Raw genomic sequence first — 14,743 nt, 5'->3', positions numbered from 1 at the left:
CCTGGTCACTCCCGCGCCGCCATCGCCCTCACGCCGTTACCAGGCAACGCGCGGGGTGGTGTGACGTCATCACTCCGCGCAGCCGTGATGACCCCCCCATGCTGCCCTGCGCCCGCGCGCCTGCGCGGAGGGGGCGGGAGCGCGGCCTCGGCTGCACGTGGGGAACGGGACAGGTATGGGATGGGATTGGGAATAGGGATAGGGACAGGTAGGGGATGGGATTGGGAATAGGGATAGGGACAGGTATGGGATGGGATTGGGAATAGCGATGGAATAGGGACAGGTAGGGGATGGGATTGGGAATAGGGATAGGGACAGGTAGGGGATGGGATTGGGAATAGGGATGGAATAGGGACAGGTAGGGGGTGGGATTGGAATTGGGAATAGAGATGAGATAGGGACAGGTATGGGATGGGATAGGGACAGGGATGGGATGGGATTCAGACTGGGAATGGAGATGAGATAGGGACAGGGATGGGATGGGATAGGGACAGGGATGGGATGGGATTCAGACTGGGAATAGAGATGGGATAGGGACAGGTATGGGATGGGATTCGGACTGGGAATAGGGATGGGATAGGGACAGGGATGGGATGGAATTGGGAATAGGGATGGGATAGGGATAGGTACGGAATGGGATTGGGAATAGAGATGGGATAGGGACAGGTACAGGATGAGATTGGGAATAGGGACAGGGATTGAGAACGGGACAGGTACGGGTTGGGATTGGGAAAAGGGACAGGGGTAGGGAACGGGACAGGTACGGGATTGGGAATAGGGAGAGGGTTTGGGAATGGGATGGGAATTGGGATGGGTTAGGGTTAGGGACTGGGTAGAGGGAGGGGTAGGACAGGTACGGGATAGGGATGGAATAGGGACAGAGATAGGAACGGGAACAGAGGCAGGTACGGCACAGGGATGGGGCACGGACAGGTGTGGGATAGGGATAGCGATGGAGTAGGGACAAGCACTGCATGGGGACGGGGACAGGGTGGGGCAGCGCTGGGGCCGGGGCCGGGACAGGCGCGGTCGGGGTGTCCCGTGTGTTCCCGGTGTCCCGTGTGTTCCCGGTGTCCCGTGTGTCCCGTGTGTCCCCGTGTGTCCCCGGTGTCCCGGGTGTCCCGTGTGTCCCTGCTGTCCCCGGGTGTCCCCGGGTGTCCCTGCTGTCCCGTGTGTCCCCGGTGTCCCGTGTGTCCCCGGTGTCCCGGCTGTGCCGCGGTCCGGTCCCTCCCCGGCGGGGGCCCCGTGCGGGTCCCGCCCGGCGCGGGCGGTGCCGGGCCCGGGGCGGTGCCGGCAGATCGCGGGCGGATCCCGGGCGGTCTGTCGCTGTCGCTATCGCTGTCGCTGTCCCCGTTGCAGGGCAGGGCCCGTTCGCCGCGGGGTCCCGGTCCCGGTGCCGGTGGCGGTGCCGGTGGCGGTGCCGGCGCGGGGGGATGCGAGCATGGCCATGGCCCAGGCGGGGGCCGCGGCCGCGGCGGCCTCGGCGCTCCTCGTGTTCCTGCTCTACTCCGCCATCCACAGGGTCGAGGAGGGACACCTGGCCGTGTACTACAGGTACTGCCCTCGGGAGCCTGCTCCCTCCGCCGGGGTCCGTCCTGGCACCACCGCTTGCTCTCTCCTGCCTTTGGCCCCGGGTTTTCCCCCTGTTGTCTCTGCTCCCCGATGAGTCCCGGGCACCCTGGCTCTGTGCAGAACCCTTGGGAGTTTGGGTCTCTCTGAACCCTCAGCTGCTTTCCCTCCCTCTCCCCCCTCCCGTCCCTTTTCACAGTTTGGATTTCAGAGCTTAGAGATCCAAAGTGCCCGTCCCGTCTCCTCACATCTGTTGATCGCTCCTTCTTACATCAGGAGCCGTCACCTCTGTCCCAAACTGTCACCCCCAGCCAGAGCACCCATTTTGTTGGTGCTTTGGAATGTTCTCCCTGCCCTTCACCACCCTGGACCATTTTCCTTTAATCACAAGCGTGTCGAGCTGGGGGGTTTCTTGGTGCTTTGGGGCTCGTGGAAATCCAAACTGGCAGCACCACATCCACTGCTGGATTTTTCCATGGTTACCAGAGAACTATTTAGAGAGGAAAATCTGTGTTCTTGCAGCTCTGCAGTGTTGCAATGCTGGGAGGCTTTAGCAATAGCTGCCTCCTCTGAGGGTTAGTTGCTCACAGGGCTCAAGGGAACGACTGTCAGCTTGCAACAGGCAAACAGCAGGAGCACTCAGCCCTTTTGTAGGGGAATTGGTGGCAAATTTGGGGCAGTAGTGTAACTCTCACTCCCCCAACTGTGCCTGCAGCTGAGTGTCCCTGCTTGTTCTCAAAGCTAGGCTCGCTTGAGCCTCTCCCTGTTTTCCTCTCTCTCCGCAGGGGCGGTGCGTTGTTAACCAGCCCGAGCGGGCCCGGCTACCACATCATGCTCCCCTTCATTACCACCTTCAAATCCGTGCAGGTTGGTACCCTCTCCTCTGGGAGGAGCAGCTGTTGGGAGGGTGGGGGTGCCTAGCACGTGTGTGAGTTGCTGGGGACAGGAGATGTCCCGCTCCGGGAGGACGGTCCGTGTTTGTGGCCATCACTGTTTCCCAGGAAAGGCACAGGCCTTGTGCCGTGGGAGTTGGGAGCAGGGAATGGGCACAGCTGCCTGTCCGTCCCACAGAAGGCAGGTGGGAAGAAGCCTTGGCCTCTTCCCACACACGAGGGAGGCAGAGGATGCATTTGTGGCTCCATGTTCCCGTTGTGAGAGTCTGGGCACAGCGGGACCTTCCCGGGAGCGGGGCGGTTTGTGAGCTCGGGTTGTCTTTGTGTTTCAGACCACGTTGCAGACTGATGAAGTGAAAAATGTGCCTTGTGGGACAAGGTAGGGATTTCATCTGTATTTCTCCTGGTGCTGAGCAGATGCACTCGGTGGTGTCATTTACAGTGCTGGGAAGTAAAGGCACGTGCCCTAAAATTAGTCCTGAACACACACATACACCCCACTGTAAAAGAACATGGAAATTATAGAACAGGAGGTACATGAGGGGGTGCTCTGGCTTTTGCTGCAGCTGCTGCTCAGAGGGTGTTTGCATTCATAGTGATATTATCTTGATTTTTCTTGGTTTCTCCCCTCAGTTACTCTGACACCCCATTGCTTGTGCTTTGGTCTGCCCTCGGATATTTCTAGTCTGGATTTTGTGGCTGATAGAAGTGCTGACCAGAGGGCAAAAGCAAATGGTGAATGGGAATCCTCCTGGTGGGAGAGGGTCCATTTCCAGATGAAATGCCTGATTCATAGTTAAGCTGATTCTTTTGTCAGCACAGACCTGCTCGGTTTTAACAAGCAGAGCAGTAGCAGGAGGAGAGGGCTGGTTGAGCTGGGTTGCAGATCCTGTTGTGTTGGTTCATCCACAGGTTAAAGTGGTGACTGGAGCTCTTTCTTCAGGGTAAAAAAACTCCTGGTGATTCACCTTGTCTTTTAGCTCCAGTGTCCTCAACAAAATTTCTGTTTAAAAAAATAAATCCCCGTGACTTGAATGATGACACTCAGTGACCACATTGAAATTGAAAGTGGAATGGTAATGGCAACATTAACAAAGCAGAGTTCATTTTGATCAGGTTTAACCTGTAATCAAATGAGTTCTTGGGGTTACTCCTGGAGCATCAGACACCACATGGGCTTAAATATTAAAATATGGGTCTCATGGTTTTCGTTTAACATCTCAAAGATTTTCAGGAGTATCTGTAAATAATGTTCAGTGCTGCAGCTTTCATAGAATCCCAGAATGGTCTGGGTTGGAAGAGACCTTAAAACCCATCTCCTTCCACTCCCCTGCCATGGGCAGGGACACCTCCCACCAGCCCAAGTTGCTCCAAGCCCCGTCCAGCCTGGCCTTGGACACTTCCAGGGATCCAGGGGCAGCCACAGCTTCTCTGGGCAACCTGGGCCAGGGCCTCCCCACCCTCACAGGGAACAATTCCTTCCCAATATCCCATCTAACCCTGCCCCTGGCAGTGGGAAGCCATTCCCCCTTGTCTTATCACTCCAGGCCCTCGTCCAAAGTCCCTTTGTGGTGAAGTAACCATTCTTTAGGGCAAGCAGAAAATCCCTGCCAGCCTCCACCATTCTGTGCTTCTGGGATTTAGGAGCTAATTATTTCTGTTTGGTTCTGTCAAGTGAGTTCATGACATTCCTGCTGCATTTCAGCATTGTGGGGTTCAGTTGTGCAGTGCAGGTGGTTGTGAAGGTACAGGCAGTAAATGTGCTTTAAAACACCCAACAGCTGGTGAAAGCAGTTCCTAGTTAATAATTGAATACACTTCAGACCAAAGGTCCCAGTAGCCCTGTCCACTTTTAAGGTGTCACTGCAGGAGCCTTTCAGTTTGCTGCAATTGGATCCAAAGGCTGCAGCTGCTCCATGCCAAAGCTTGGAATCCAGATTTCCTTAGTGAAACATTAGCTTATAAACACTAGTGGGTGAAATCTGAAATGTCACTGTCCTGGTTAAAAGTCAGTTACAAGAACAGATTGTAAACAGTTTAAGTTTCTGTAGTTGTACATTAAACCATCCGATTTTAAAGGCTGGGTTTCTTCCATCATATTTATGTTCCTCTTGCCTGTGTCCTCATCTACATCAGGAAGCTTCTGAATGTCTGTGTGGGTGTCCCATCCCCAATTTCTGCCTTAACCTGTCCTGTTTATAACTGATCAGTGTTAAGTGAATACATTAAATACAGATTTTTAAATACTTTGGCACCAGAGGACTGTTTCCACAGAACAGTTGTCACCTCAGAGACAAAAACCATTTCATTCTGACAGGGACAGTGTGCATCTGCCTCTGGTGTCTGGGATTTCTGCCTTTCCCCAGAAATAATGCTCGAGCATTATTTGCAGAGGTGTGAGGGATGTCTTGTGCTTGTGCTGCAGATCATTGTCAGGAGCCAGACAGAGCCAGGGAATGCTCTGCTGGGACAGATCAGTGTTTGTCAGCCAGTCACGTGGAAATTCGTGTCATGAACATTCCAAGTGTTAATCCCTGTGTGTCTGGTCATGCCAGATCTGGCCTTCAAGCCCAGTTTTAGGTGCTCTGCCTGTCCCAGTCTGCTCCTGTTTGTGGCAGCTCTAGCTGTGAGCACTGAACCTTTGCCTTTTTTTATGGCAGTGCCCCTCAGTTTTTCTCATCTTCTCCAGGTCTAAGGTGAGACTCTGAGTTGTCTGAGGCTTTCTAAGAGCTACCAAAAGACCTGTGTCCACCTCCTGTTGCATTCCCTGTACACTGTCACCTTGTCCTGTCAGGTAGGGCAGTACTGCTGCCTGGTCATGCTTAAACCTCTCCCAGGCACACACAGTCTGTGTGTTGATCCTCCTTTCAGACTTCCTGTGGGCTTCCCTTTGCTCCTCTCTCCTCAGCCAGTCTGGGCTCTGAGTGGCACGTTGCAGGCACTCTCCCTTTCCTTGTAACATCCCCTTCAAACTGAAGTCCTAAAGGACCCCAACAGAAAGGTGGGCAGTGGAGGAGATTCCAGTGGAAGAAGCCCATGTGCTCTGCTCTGGTTCCTCACCAGGATTTCTGGGATTTCCCTGTCCTGGTAGAGTTGTCATGAGGAGACTGGAACAAATCAGGAGGATGAGAGTGGGCTCAGAAGATCCCTAGGAATGCTGTTGGATGTCACTTCCAGTGATAAACAGTGGTTTTATTCAAAGTGGTGGGACAGAGTGCAGAACAGGTGGAGAAAAACACATATACTCTGTACCATTATGACTCCTTGTGCAGCCTGACAGGCCTAGGAAAGATTTAAAAATAATGATAATGGTTCTTAAGAGAGAAAATGATCAGTAAAAAGGGCATTAATGCTCTTAAGAGTAGTATCTCACTGGGAAATAAGTCTCTCTTTGGGCACAGATGTCTCCCCTGCTGGCTTGTCCCTCCCAGCAGACAAGTTCTGTCCATCCCCAAAGTTTTTAGCTCGTAGTTGCAGTGAAGCAGGTTTGGAGTGAGCACAGGCTGGGCCTGGGAGATCTCTTCCAGAAGAGCACAGACACAGGCAAGTTCACCTGGTTTTTCTGCAGACTTGGCCTTCAGCTGCCAGAGATCAGGATCTGCAATATGAGAAATGGAGTTTGTCATGGGGGATATGTTGGAGTTAAAGCATCACAGAGTCTGGAAATGTGGGAGCTCCACTGCCAGGGACCAGCTCTCTCTAAACAGTTCCTGCTAAAGCTCCTTGTCTTATTTGCCTTTGTCTCGAGGACGACATCACAAGAGTATCCTGCTTAAAATTATGCTCTCAAGAGACTTGTGAGCTGTTGAAAATTAAGTCTTTTCTTCTTCAATGCAGAGTTTGTGCTTTTCTCCTGTGTCATGGGTACCCAGGGGCGGGCATGACCTGCTGAAAGGTACACCAGTAAGAGCAGAGCCTGAGGGCAAGCCCAGCTTCTGATTCCTTCTTTTCCCTGCCAGTCTGGCAGCACATAATCCCTTGGGGAGAGGATTGCCTGCAGGCTTCCTCTGATGAGGTGCTGGAGTGTGTGTGCCTGGTTGTGGTGTTTCCTCCTTTCTGTCAGTGGCCCTGCCAAGCTCCTGCTGGAGTTAGTGAATGTGTGAATTAAACTCAGGGCTTTTCTGTTTGAAGTGTTTTGCTGCCTGGAGGAGCTGTGGTGCATCTGGAGCTGGTGTGTGCCCTGCTGCTGGCAGGTGTCACCTGCTGTCATCGCTGTGTTGGACTCCCCTTTCCTGATAGTTGCAGTTACATCCCTGTTCAGGAGCATCTTCCTTTGGCTGGCTAAGCAGGAGGTCACAAAGGGAAGGGAAGGTGCTTTGCAGGCTTGCTGGAGCACGTTTGTGATTTATGCCCAGAGAGGGACCTGTCTGTGCCAAGGTGGGGTTTGCTGCTGTCTCATTGCAAAATGCTCAGGAACTCAGGGCTGTTCTGGGTAAGTTCTGAGTAGAAGTGGGACAAAGATGACTTTGCTTTTATGCCAGCTGTGAGCAGCTGCAGTGGTACCTGATGAGTTCTTTTTCCCTTGCAGTGGGGGTGTTATGATCTACATTGACCGAATCGAAGTTGTGAACAAGCTGGCCCCACATGCAGGTATTTCCCATCCCCTTTCCACAGGCAGCTCTGGGACTGCCTTTACTCATCCTGTAGCAGCTCTGTCTTGGTTTGCAGGACTTCCATTATCCATGTCTGGAAAATTTCCATGTCTGTTCCCATTCCTTGTTACCCTTATGGCTCCCAGTCCTGTAGCACTTAGTTCCATGCATGTGCCTGCAGGCTTTTTGCAGAGCCAGGGATTTGCAAGGATGAAGGTAAACTCTAGGATTACTTCTCCCCTGTATGTTTAGAAATGTGACAGGTGCTCAAGGATCCTCTCTCTTGCTGCTGAAGGGGAGAGCACCTGTGGAACTAATCCCAAGTGCTCGCTTGGCTCCTGGGAGAATTGCAAAGACATGTTCCTTTTGCTGCAGCCCAGGACATGGTTGGCTTAAAACGTGGGAATGATCCTTGGTTTCACTTTATAGTGTTGCTGTTCCCGTGCATGCAGGTCCTGGACAGGCTTTGCTGTTTGATTTGTTTGTGCAGATGGTAAAACAGGGCTGTGCAGTGTATCTTGCCATGATTACTCTGCTCCTTGAGGTCCTGTAGTCCCAGCTGCATTGGTTGGGGGTCCTCTGAGCTCCCTCCCTCCCACAGCTGGGCAGGGCAGTCCGGAAAACTCCCAGTGCTGGAGGTGCCCCACACCCTGTCCCCGTGCTGTGCTCCTTTCCCAGCATTGCTGGTGCTGCAGGAAGCACTGTGTGTCAGTGGTGCCCTCTGGTAATCCCTTTCCTCCCCCAGTGTACGACATCGTGAGGAACTACACCGCGGACTACGACAAGACCTTGATCTTCAACAAAATCCATCACGAGCTGAATCAGTTCTGCAGTGCCCACACCCTGCAGGAGGTGTACATCGAGCTCTTTGGTGAGTGGATGGCAGCTGGGTGCTCCCACTGAGGGATGTGGAATCTCCCTGTCGTGCTCTGGAATGTGTTACAGCCAGTGGGAGCAAACAGCCCCTGTGCTGGAGTTGCAGTCTGGAATCCAGCTCCTTTTATATCCATAGGCCACTTCCCCTGGGACTTCAGTAGTTCAGATTTCTTTGTCTTTGCATGTGGAAATTTGGTTTCAATCCTTTTCCACCGATTCTGGGTGCACAAAGCAGCCACTCTGCTCTTGTGTGTGCAGTGATACCCATTGCCTTCACTATGATGATGGGTTTGTCTTGCCTACTCCTACTTCTAAGCCCTTATTCTGTTGCTTGATTCACTTTTGTACTTCCCCAGCTTCCTTCTGGCTGTTTTTAACAGGTGAGAGCTGGAAGGTTTTTTAGGGAGGTAGCAGTGTTTCAGGAATTAGCACAGGCCATGTTCTCCTTGGTACCTACCTGTGCCCCAAAGACATGACAGTGTTGTGTTCTTCTTGAGTGGCTGGGCAGGGGAGAATGGGCTTATGGTAGATAAAAGGTTGTCAGAATTTTAATGTTAAGATACTGTAAGTCTGAATGCTGAGAAGGGATAGACTTCTACCACAGGCTCTGGGCATTCTTGCTGAGATCCTTAAAACCTTAGCTCAAATGCCACAAATCGATCAATAAGCAAACTTTTGTGGGCACTAGCATGTGACTCTCCTTTTGGGAACATTTTCCAGGGGGCAGAGGAACACTGTACTGAGTGATCTCAGAGAGCACCTTTATCTTACACCATAGGCAGACCTGCTCTTCAAGGCCAGCTGGCTCTGCCACATCAGCTGTGGGAGAAAAGGTGATGAGCTAAATGGTCTCTCTCTTGTCCTCCAAACACAGATCAGATAGATGAGAACTTGAAGTTGGCCCTGCAGAAAGACCTCAATGTCATGGCACCAGGTCTCACTATCCAGGTGAGTTCATTCCCTAATAAAGATTACTCTTTTTTCCACCTCTTTCACTGGATTGGATAGGTTTCTTGCTTCCATTTTCCACATGCCATGGAATAGTTGAGCCTTGAGTTGAGGTTTGGCAGCTGAAGACTGTCCAAATGTTGGTGATGGCTTTCAGACACTGGGTTTATGTAAGGGAAAGACCTACAGGACAGAGAAAAGAACCTTTCAGGTGACAGACCTGCAGGTATTGGCTTTAAATTGCAAAGAGCAAGGGAATGGTTTTAGTGGTTTTCTGCTTACCTTTAATGTTAGAAAATCATGTTTAATTTAACCATATTAACATCTACCTGAACTCACCAGACACCACTTTGAAGGGGTGAGGATCTTTGTTTTGGTGCAGAGGTTGAAAGAATATCCCCCTGTGCACCCTGCAGTGGCTGGTGAGGTCAGCTTTCTCCATGTGGTGCTTTGTAGGGGCTTGGAGAGGTTTTGCTCCTGGTAGGAGCTTAGAACAGTCCCTTCACTGAAGGATGTTCTGGTCTGATGTCCCATAAATCTGCTTTCTTTGCTTGTCCAGAGAAGCAGCAGAGTTGGGATTGTTCGGACTGGAGAAGGGAAGGCTCCAGGGAGACCTTATTTCTGGCCTTTCAGTATATACAGAGTATGTGAAGTTTTATATAAAGCTTACATAAGTTATAAAAAAGGTAGAGAAAGACTTTTTACAAAGGCCTGTAGTGACAGGGTGAGGGGCAGTGGTTTTAAACTGAGAGAGGAATGTTTTACACTGAGGGTGGGGAGGCCCTGGCACAGGGTGCCCAGAGAAGCTGTGGCTGCCCCTGGATCCCTGCAAGTGTCCAAGGCCAGGTTGGACAGGGCTTGGAGCAACCTGGCCACGGTGGGAGTGGGCTGGAATGGCTGTCAGGAAATACAACTGCAGGACACTCCTGTGAGAGAGGCCATGCTCAGCTGTGCTGCACGGGAGGATTAGGCACCACTGTCCACAGCACTGCAGCTGCTCTCACAAGGGCATTTCCTACACCTTGCATCCAAACATTCAGTTTGAAATGTGCCCCCTTTTCCTTCTCTCACAGGCTGTGCGTGTTACAAAACCCAAAATTCCAGAGGCCATCCGGAGAAATTTTGAGCTGATGTGAGTAGCTGGACATACAACTGTGTGAATTAGTTTTGAGGGTCCAGGACAGGCACAGTGCTGTTAGCAAGCTCTTCCCTGGTGCTCAGAGAGTGAGAGGGGAGCTCTAGGCAGGCCAGGTGCACCTGTGGATTCTGTTTCTCTGTTTCCAGACTGAAATCAGGGCTCAGGGGTCTTGGTATCTTGCCCATAAATTCCCCTCCAGGATCCCTGAGACCCCTTTGGAGCAGGGGGAGATGCTGTTGGATCTCCCTTCACCTCCCTGTCCCCAGCTGAGCCAGCCCAGCTCCCAGTATCCCTGCACTGGGCTCACTCCCTGTCCTGAGGGCCTCGGGCTGCACCTGCATCCACATGTGGCCTCACCAGTGCCAAGTGGGGAGGGGGACAATCCCTTCCTTTGGCCCACTGGCTGTGCTGTGCTCATACAGCTGCACACAGAACCAGTCCCGTGGCTGTGAACAGGGGGCTGGCAGCTGCTCGTGGTCTTTCCTGCCCTCAGATGCAGAGCTGCTCCCCATCTCCCTTTCCCCAGGATAATGTTTCTCCCCTTGCAGGGAGGCTGAGAAGACCAAGCTGCTGATTGCAGCCCAGAGGCAGAAGGTGGTGGAGAAGGAGGCAGAGACAGACCGGAAGAAAGCAATCATTGGTATGTGACCAGGACAGGCTGAGCTGCCATTCCTGCATTCCCTGGTAACTGAGGGAGGCACAGCCAGGCTGCACCAGGAGTCATTTTGAAAATCTGAGTGTCTTTGCTGCTGTATCTCTGTCCCACCTCCCTCCCGTGGCAGCAGAGCAGTGAGCACCTCTGTCCTGCAGCCACTCCACTGCAAAAACTGGGCTGGGAGCCCAGTGTGCCAGGGGATCGCCCTGGGAAATGGGATATCAGCTCTGGAGACATCAGCACTGTGTTTTCTTCCTGTAACTGTGCTGCTTGGAGTCCAGGCTGGCACTGTAGGATCCCAGCAGGAAGGGAGGGAGTAGGGAACAGACCTGGTGTGGCAGATCCTGCAGTGAGCTGGTGGTCGGGGTGCTGGTGCTCACACCCTGGGAAGCAGATTCCTGAGCTGAGCCCGTTGTGATTGCAGAGGCAGAGAAGGCTGCCCAGGTGGCCAGGATTCACTACCAACAGAAGATTATGGAGAAGGAAACGGAGAAGCGGATTTCCGAGATTGAGGGTAACTTGCACTGCTGGGTCATTTTGCAGCTGAGGAGGGATGGCAGGGAGGGGATCCTCAGGCCTGGGCTCACAGGCTGTCCTGCAGAGCTCATCCAGGGTGCAGCAGTGCAAGGCTGTGCACTGGGAACGCTCCAGGAAGCCACAGGGCGGGTGCAGGGCCAGCCAAGCTGTCTCGGACACTCCTGGGTCAGCTGGTCCCCGTGGGATGAGGGCTCAGGTGCTCAGTGTGGTGGGACTGTTCACTTCCTAACACTTTTTTTCCTGTCCATCCTCTGCTACCGTGTTAGATGCTGCGTTCCTGGCAAGAGAGAAGGCCAAAGCTGATGCTGAGTACTACACTGCTCGGAAGCTGGCTGATGCCAACAAGGTGAGCACTGGGAAGCTGGTCAGGACAGGACTCGCTCCCTCTTTCCCTCTGCACGGGAGATGAGCTTCAGGTGGGCAGCACTGGAAAAACACTTGATTTAACAGCCTGCATCCCAGAAGGCCTGATGCAGTATTGAATGAGGCAGCACCCAGAAAGTTGTGTCTGACAGCCCCTGTTTGTGTTCCTGTAGCTGAAGCTGACCCCCGAATACCTGGAGCTGATGAAGTACCAGGCCATAGCCGCCAACAGCAAACTGTACTTCGGTGACCGCATCCCCGGCGTGCTCCTGGAGTCCTGTGCCTTCCAGCAGGCCAGCCCGAGGACTGCCCACCAAACCAGCCTTCCTGCACAGGAGGCCCCGGAGACCTCTGGAGAAAGCCAGCTCAGAGGCAAGGAAAGCACTGGCTGAGGAGGGAGGAGGAATCCCGGTGTGGCTCAGCAGCAAAGCCCGGCTGTGGTCGGGGACGTGGCCCCGGGCTGGTGGGGCGGACGCAGCACACGCCTGGACATCTTGTGTATAGGTGGCAGTTGGGTTGATTTTCTTCTAGCAACAGATTGCAAGGGCTCTGCCTCTTCCGTTTCTTCCCCTGTTAAATTGGTGCTTCCAAAGGAGGGATAATCCTGTACTAACATACCTATACTGGAATATTAAAAGACAGACGCCGGGAAAGGCTTCCGGAGTAGGTGCAGTTATTTAGCAGGCATTGCTCTGGAGGCAGGAGATGTGGCTTTGAGTGCTGTGTTGCTGCACCCTGGTCGTTCCAAGTGCTCCTGGCTGAGGCCGAGCGAAGAGGAGGTTTCCTTCGTCCTGCCCGTGAAGCTTCACTTGGTGGACTCCAGGCAGGTTCCTGCCATTGCTCTCTCTCTCTCCTCAAGGACTCCCATGGAGTGGGCTCTCCTTGGCCAGCGTGTTCCTGCTCAGGGCAAGGAATGGTTTGGTGTGGAGTAGGTTACTGGAATAGGATCTGCATAGCCATGGTATTCCTGTAGACAGCAGCACTAGGTAACGACTCGGAGCAGATGGTCTCTGATGGGATTCTGCAACTCCCCTCTCCAAGCAAGAGCCTTGCACTGGCTGCCTGGGACTGACTGTAGGGTGTTTCAGCTGCGTGGCTGGGGCTCACCTTGCATCCTAAACCAGATTTCAGGAGCACCTCGGAGCAGCTGGTTGGGAGCAGAGCTTGGGAAATCTCTGCTCAGATCCCAACTTGTGAAATCCCTGCTCAGATCCCAACTTGTGAAATCTCTGCCCAGATCCCAACTTGTGAAATCTCTGCTCAGATCCCAACTTGTGAAATCTCTGCTCAGATCCCAGCCTTCCTCTAGGTCAGCAGGGCAAGGGGGCTGAACTTCCACTGCTCTGCCATGGTGGCAAGGTAAAGGGGGAAGAGAAAAGTGAAGGGACCCTGCGGAGCAGATCAGATGTTTGACACCTCAGCTGCAAAGTAGGTGAGTCATCTCTGCTCCCCCGTGCAAAATCCACTGCTCCAAGAAGTGGGACCTGCCTCGTGTGTCCTTGAACAGCCGTGGTGAGAGTGTGTCCCTGGGCCTCTCATCCCTGGACAGGTTTGCTGCAGTGCAGGACTTCAGGCTGCTCCTGAGCAGTGCTGGCAGCAGGATCTCCTGTGGTGGCCCTCCAGGCACTCTGCCTGTTGAGATCTTGTGTCCCTGGCACTGTCTGCAGCCTTGTGGCAACGGGAGGGACATGTTCAGCTTTTGCCACAGTGAAACATTCAACCCAAAACAAGAGGCTTGAGCTTTACCTGTGCTGATGATGTCCCCAGACGAGTTGTGTGGGCTTCAGGCTTTGCAGTGCTGTGTTCCCACCACACGTGGCTCGGCTTGGCGGGTGGCAGTGTCTCCTCGAGGAAGTTTGGTAACACGTGGTGCCTTGTGCTGTCCCAGCTCCTGCCCTGGCTCCCTGTCCTCCATGGCTGGGGCAGAGCAGGGATGTGTTGGACCTGCCCCTTCTGCAGGGTAGGACATGACTGTGGGACTTGGCAGCAGTTTCAGGGGGTCTGTCTGTCCTCTATCTGGCTGCAAACTCCCAAGGCCCAGTTGATGCTCTGCTCCAGAATACCAGCTCCTCTTCCAGCCCAGCCATGGCAGGAGCCAGGGACCCGGGGCACCAGTGTGGAGAGGAAGGGCAGTGTAATTTGTAGCTGTGGTGTTTGAAATGTCTCCTGGAAGTGCTGTTTGACTTGCAGGGTCCCCTTTCTCCCATGGGAAGGGCTTTGAGGGGGCTGTGGAGTCACATCTTTGAGCTGCCACCTCCTCAGTGGTGCAGCAGGCCCTTGGCATGGGGGCACGGCCTCTCCTCACCCCGGCAGCACCCTCTTCACTTGGATTTTGGGATGAGGGCAGACTTCATAGAGCAGAAGCACTGCTGGAGGGGATGCTGGCAGGGTTGTAGGCTTGTTCTCCATGTTATACTGGGGTCGGACACTCTGGGCATGAGGAATGGGTGGACAGGGTAGGTTCTGCCAGCCTGGAGGTGCCAGGGGCACGAGGGGAGCTGCTGGGAGTGATAACCAGGCAGCTCACAGCTCTCCTGCAGCAACCAGAGCAAGATGCCTGTGCAGGGAGCAGGAAAACCTTCCAGGCCAGTGCAGGAAGGGCTGTCTTCCCTCTGGACCTGAGCCTTGCTGGGTCTCCCTGCACTATCCAGGTGGGTGCATGGCTTTATCCTGAGTGGCTGTCACTGGCTCAGTGTCCCCCTGCTCTGGTTGGGTGACATCAGCCTGGTCTGAGGGACCCTGGGGGATGCTCCTGTAGTCCCAGGTCCTGCAGCAGCCTGTGTGATGCTTGGTGCCTTCTGCAAAAGCCTCCTCCCTCCCTCCCTGCTTGCCCAGCCGCTGCTGCAGAGGCCCCAGTAGGTGTGCAGGGGGGCATTGCCACAGCTTTAGCACCCCAGGGTGGGCTGTGCTTCCCTCTGAGCCCCAGGTGTGAGCAGGGACATGGGACTGTGGGTTAGAACTGGCTTTTCTCTCCGTTCCAAGGGCCTGTGTGGGCCTGTGACTAAAGGGATCTGCCCCTGGATCCACATCTCCTTAAGGAAACACGATACATATGGTCAGGTTTACATTCACGGTGTTGAGTTCTTTTGATAAAGCAGAATAAAATTATTTTGTTACCATTTTTCTGAGTGGTTTTATGTGTCCTGAGGCTGGTGTCACTGTAGGCACGTGG

At 53.6% G+C, this 14,743-nt stretch overlaps 1 protein-coding gene across 1 annotated transcript; it reads left to right on the top strand.

Moving 5' to 3' along the window:
• The first annotated feature begins 105 nt into the window (after positions 1-105).
• On the top strand, positions 106-14,690 carry ERLIN1 (ER lipid raft associated 1). Its single transcript, XM_051799689.1, is given in 13 exon segments — positions 106-173; positions 1,360-1,554; positions 2,355-2,436; positions 2,795-2,841; positions 6,991-7,052; positions 7,800-7,925; positions 8,805-8,878; positions 9,952-10,010; positions 10,565-10,656; positions 11,096-11,185; positions 11,475-11,554; positions 11,745-11,888; positions 11,890-14,690. Coding segments are annotated over 12 exon segments (1,155 nt in total). The 5' UTR covers positions 106-173; positions 1,360-1,441; the 3' UTR covers positions 12,076-14,690.
• The last annotated feature ends 53 nt before the right edge of the window (positions 14,691-14,743 follow it).

This window comes from Manacus candei, unplaced genomic scaffold, assembly GCF_025592945.1.
Source record: "Manacus candei isolate 608988 ecotype Guabito, Panama unplaced genomic scaffold, ASM2559294v1 h1tg000050l, whole genome shotgun sequence".
Taxonomy (NCBI): Eukaryota; Metazoa; Chordata; class Aves; order Passeriformes; family Pipridae; genus Manacus; species Manacus candei.
The sequence above is the reverse complement of the archived record's forward strand: the minus strand, read 5'-3'. Positions and strand labels throughout refer to the sequence as shown.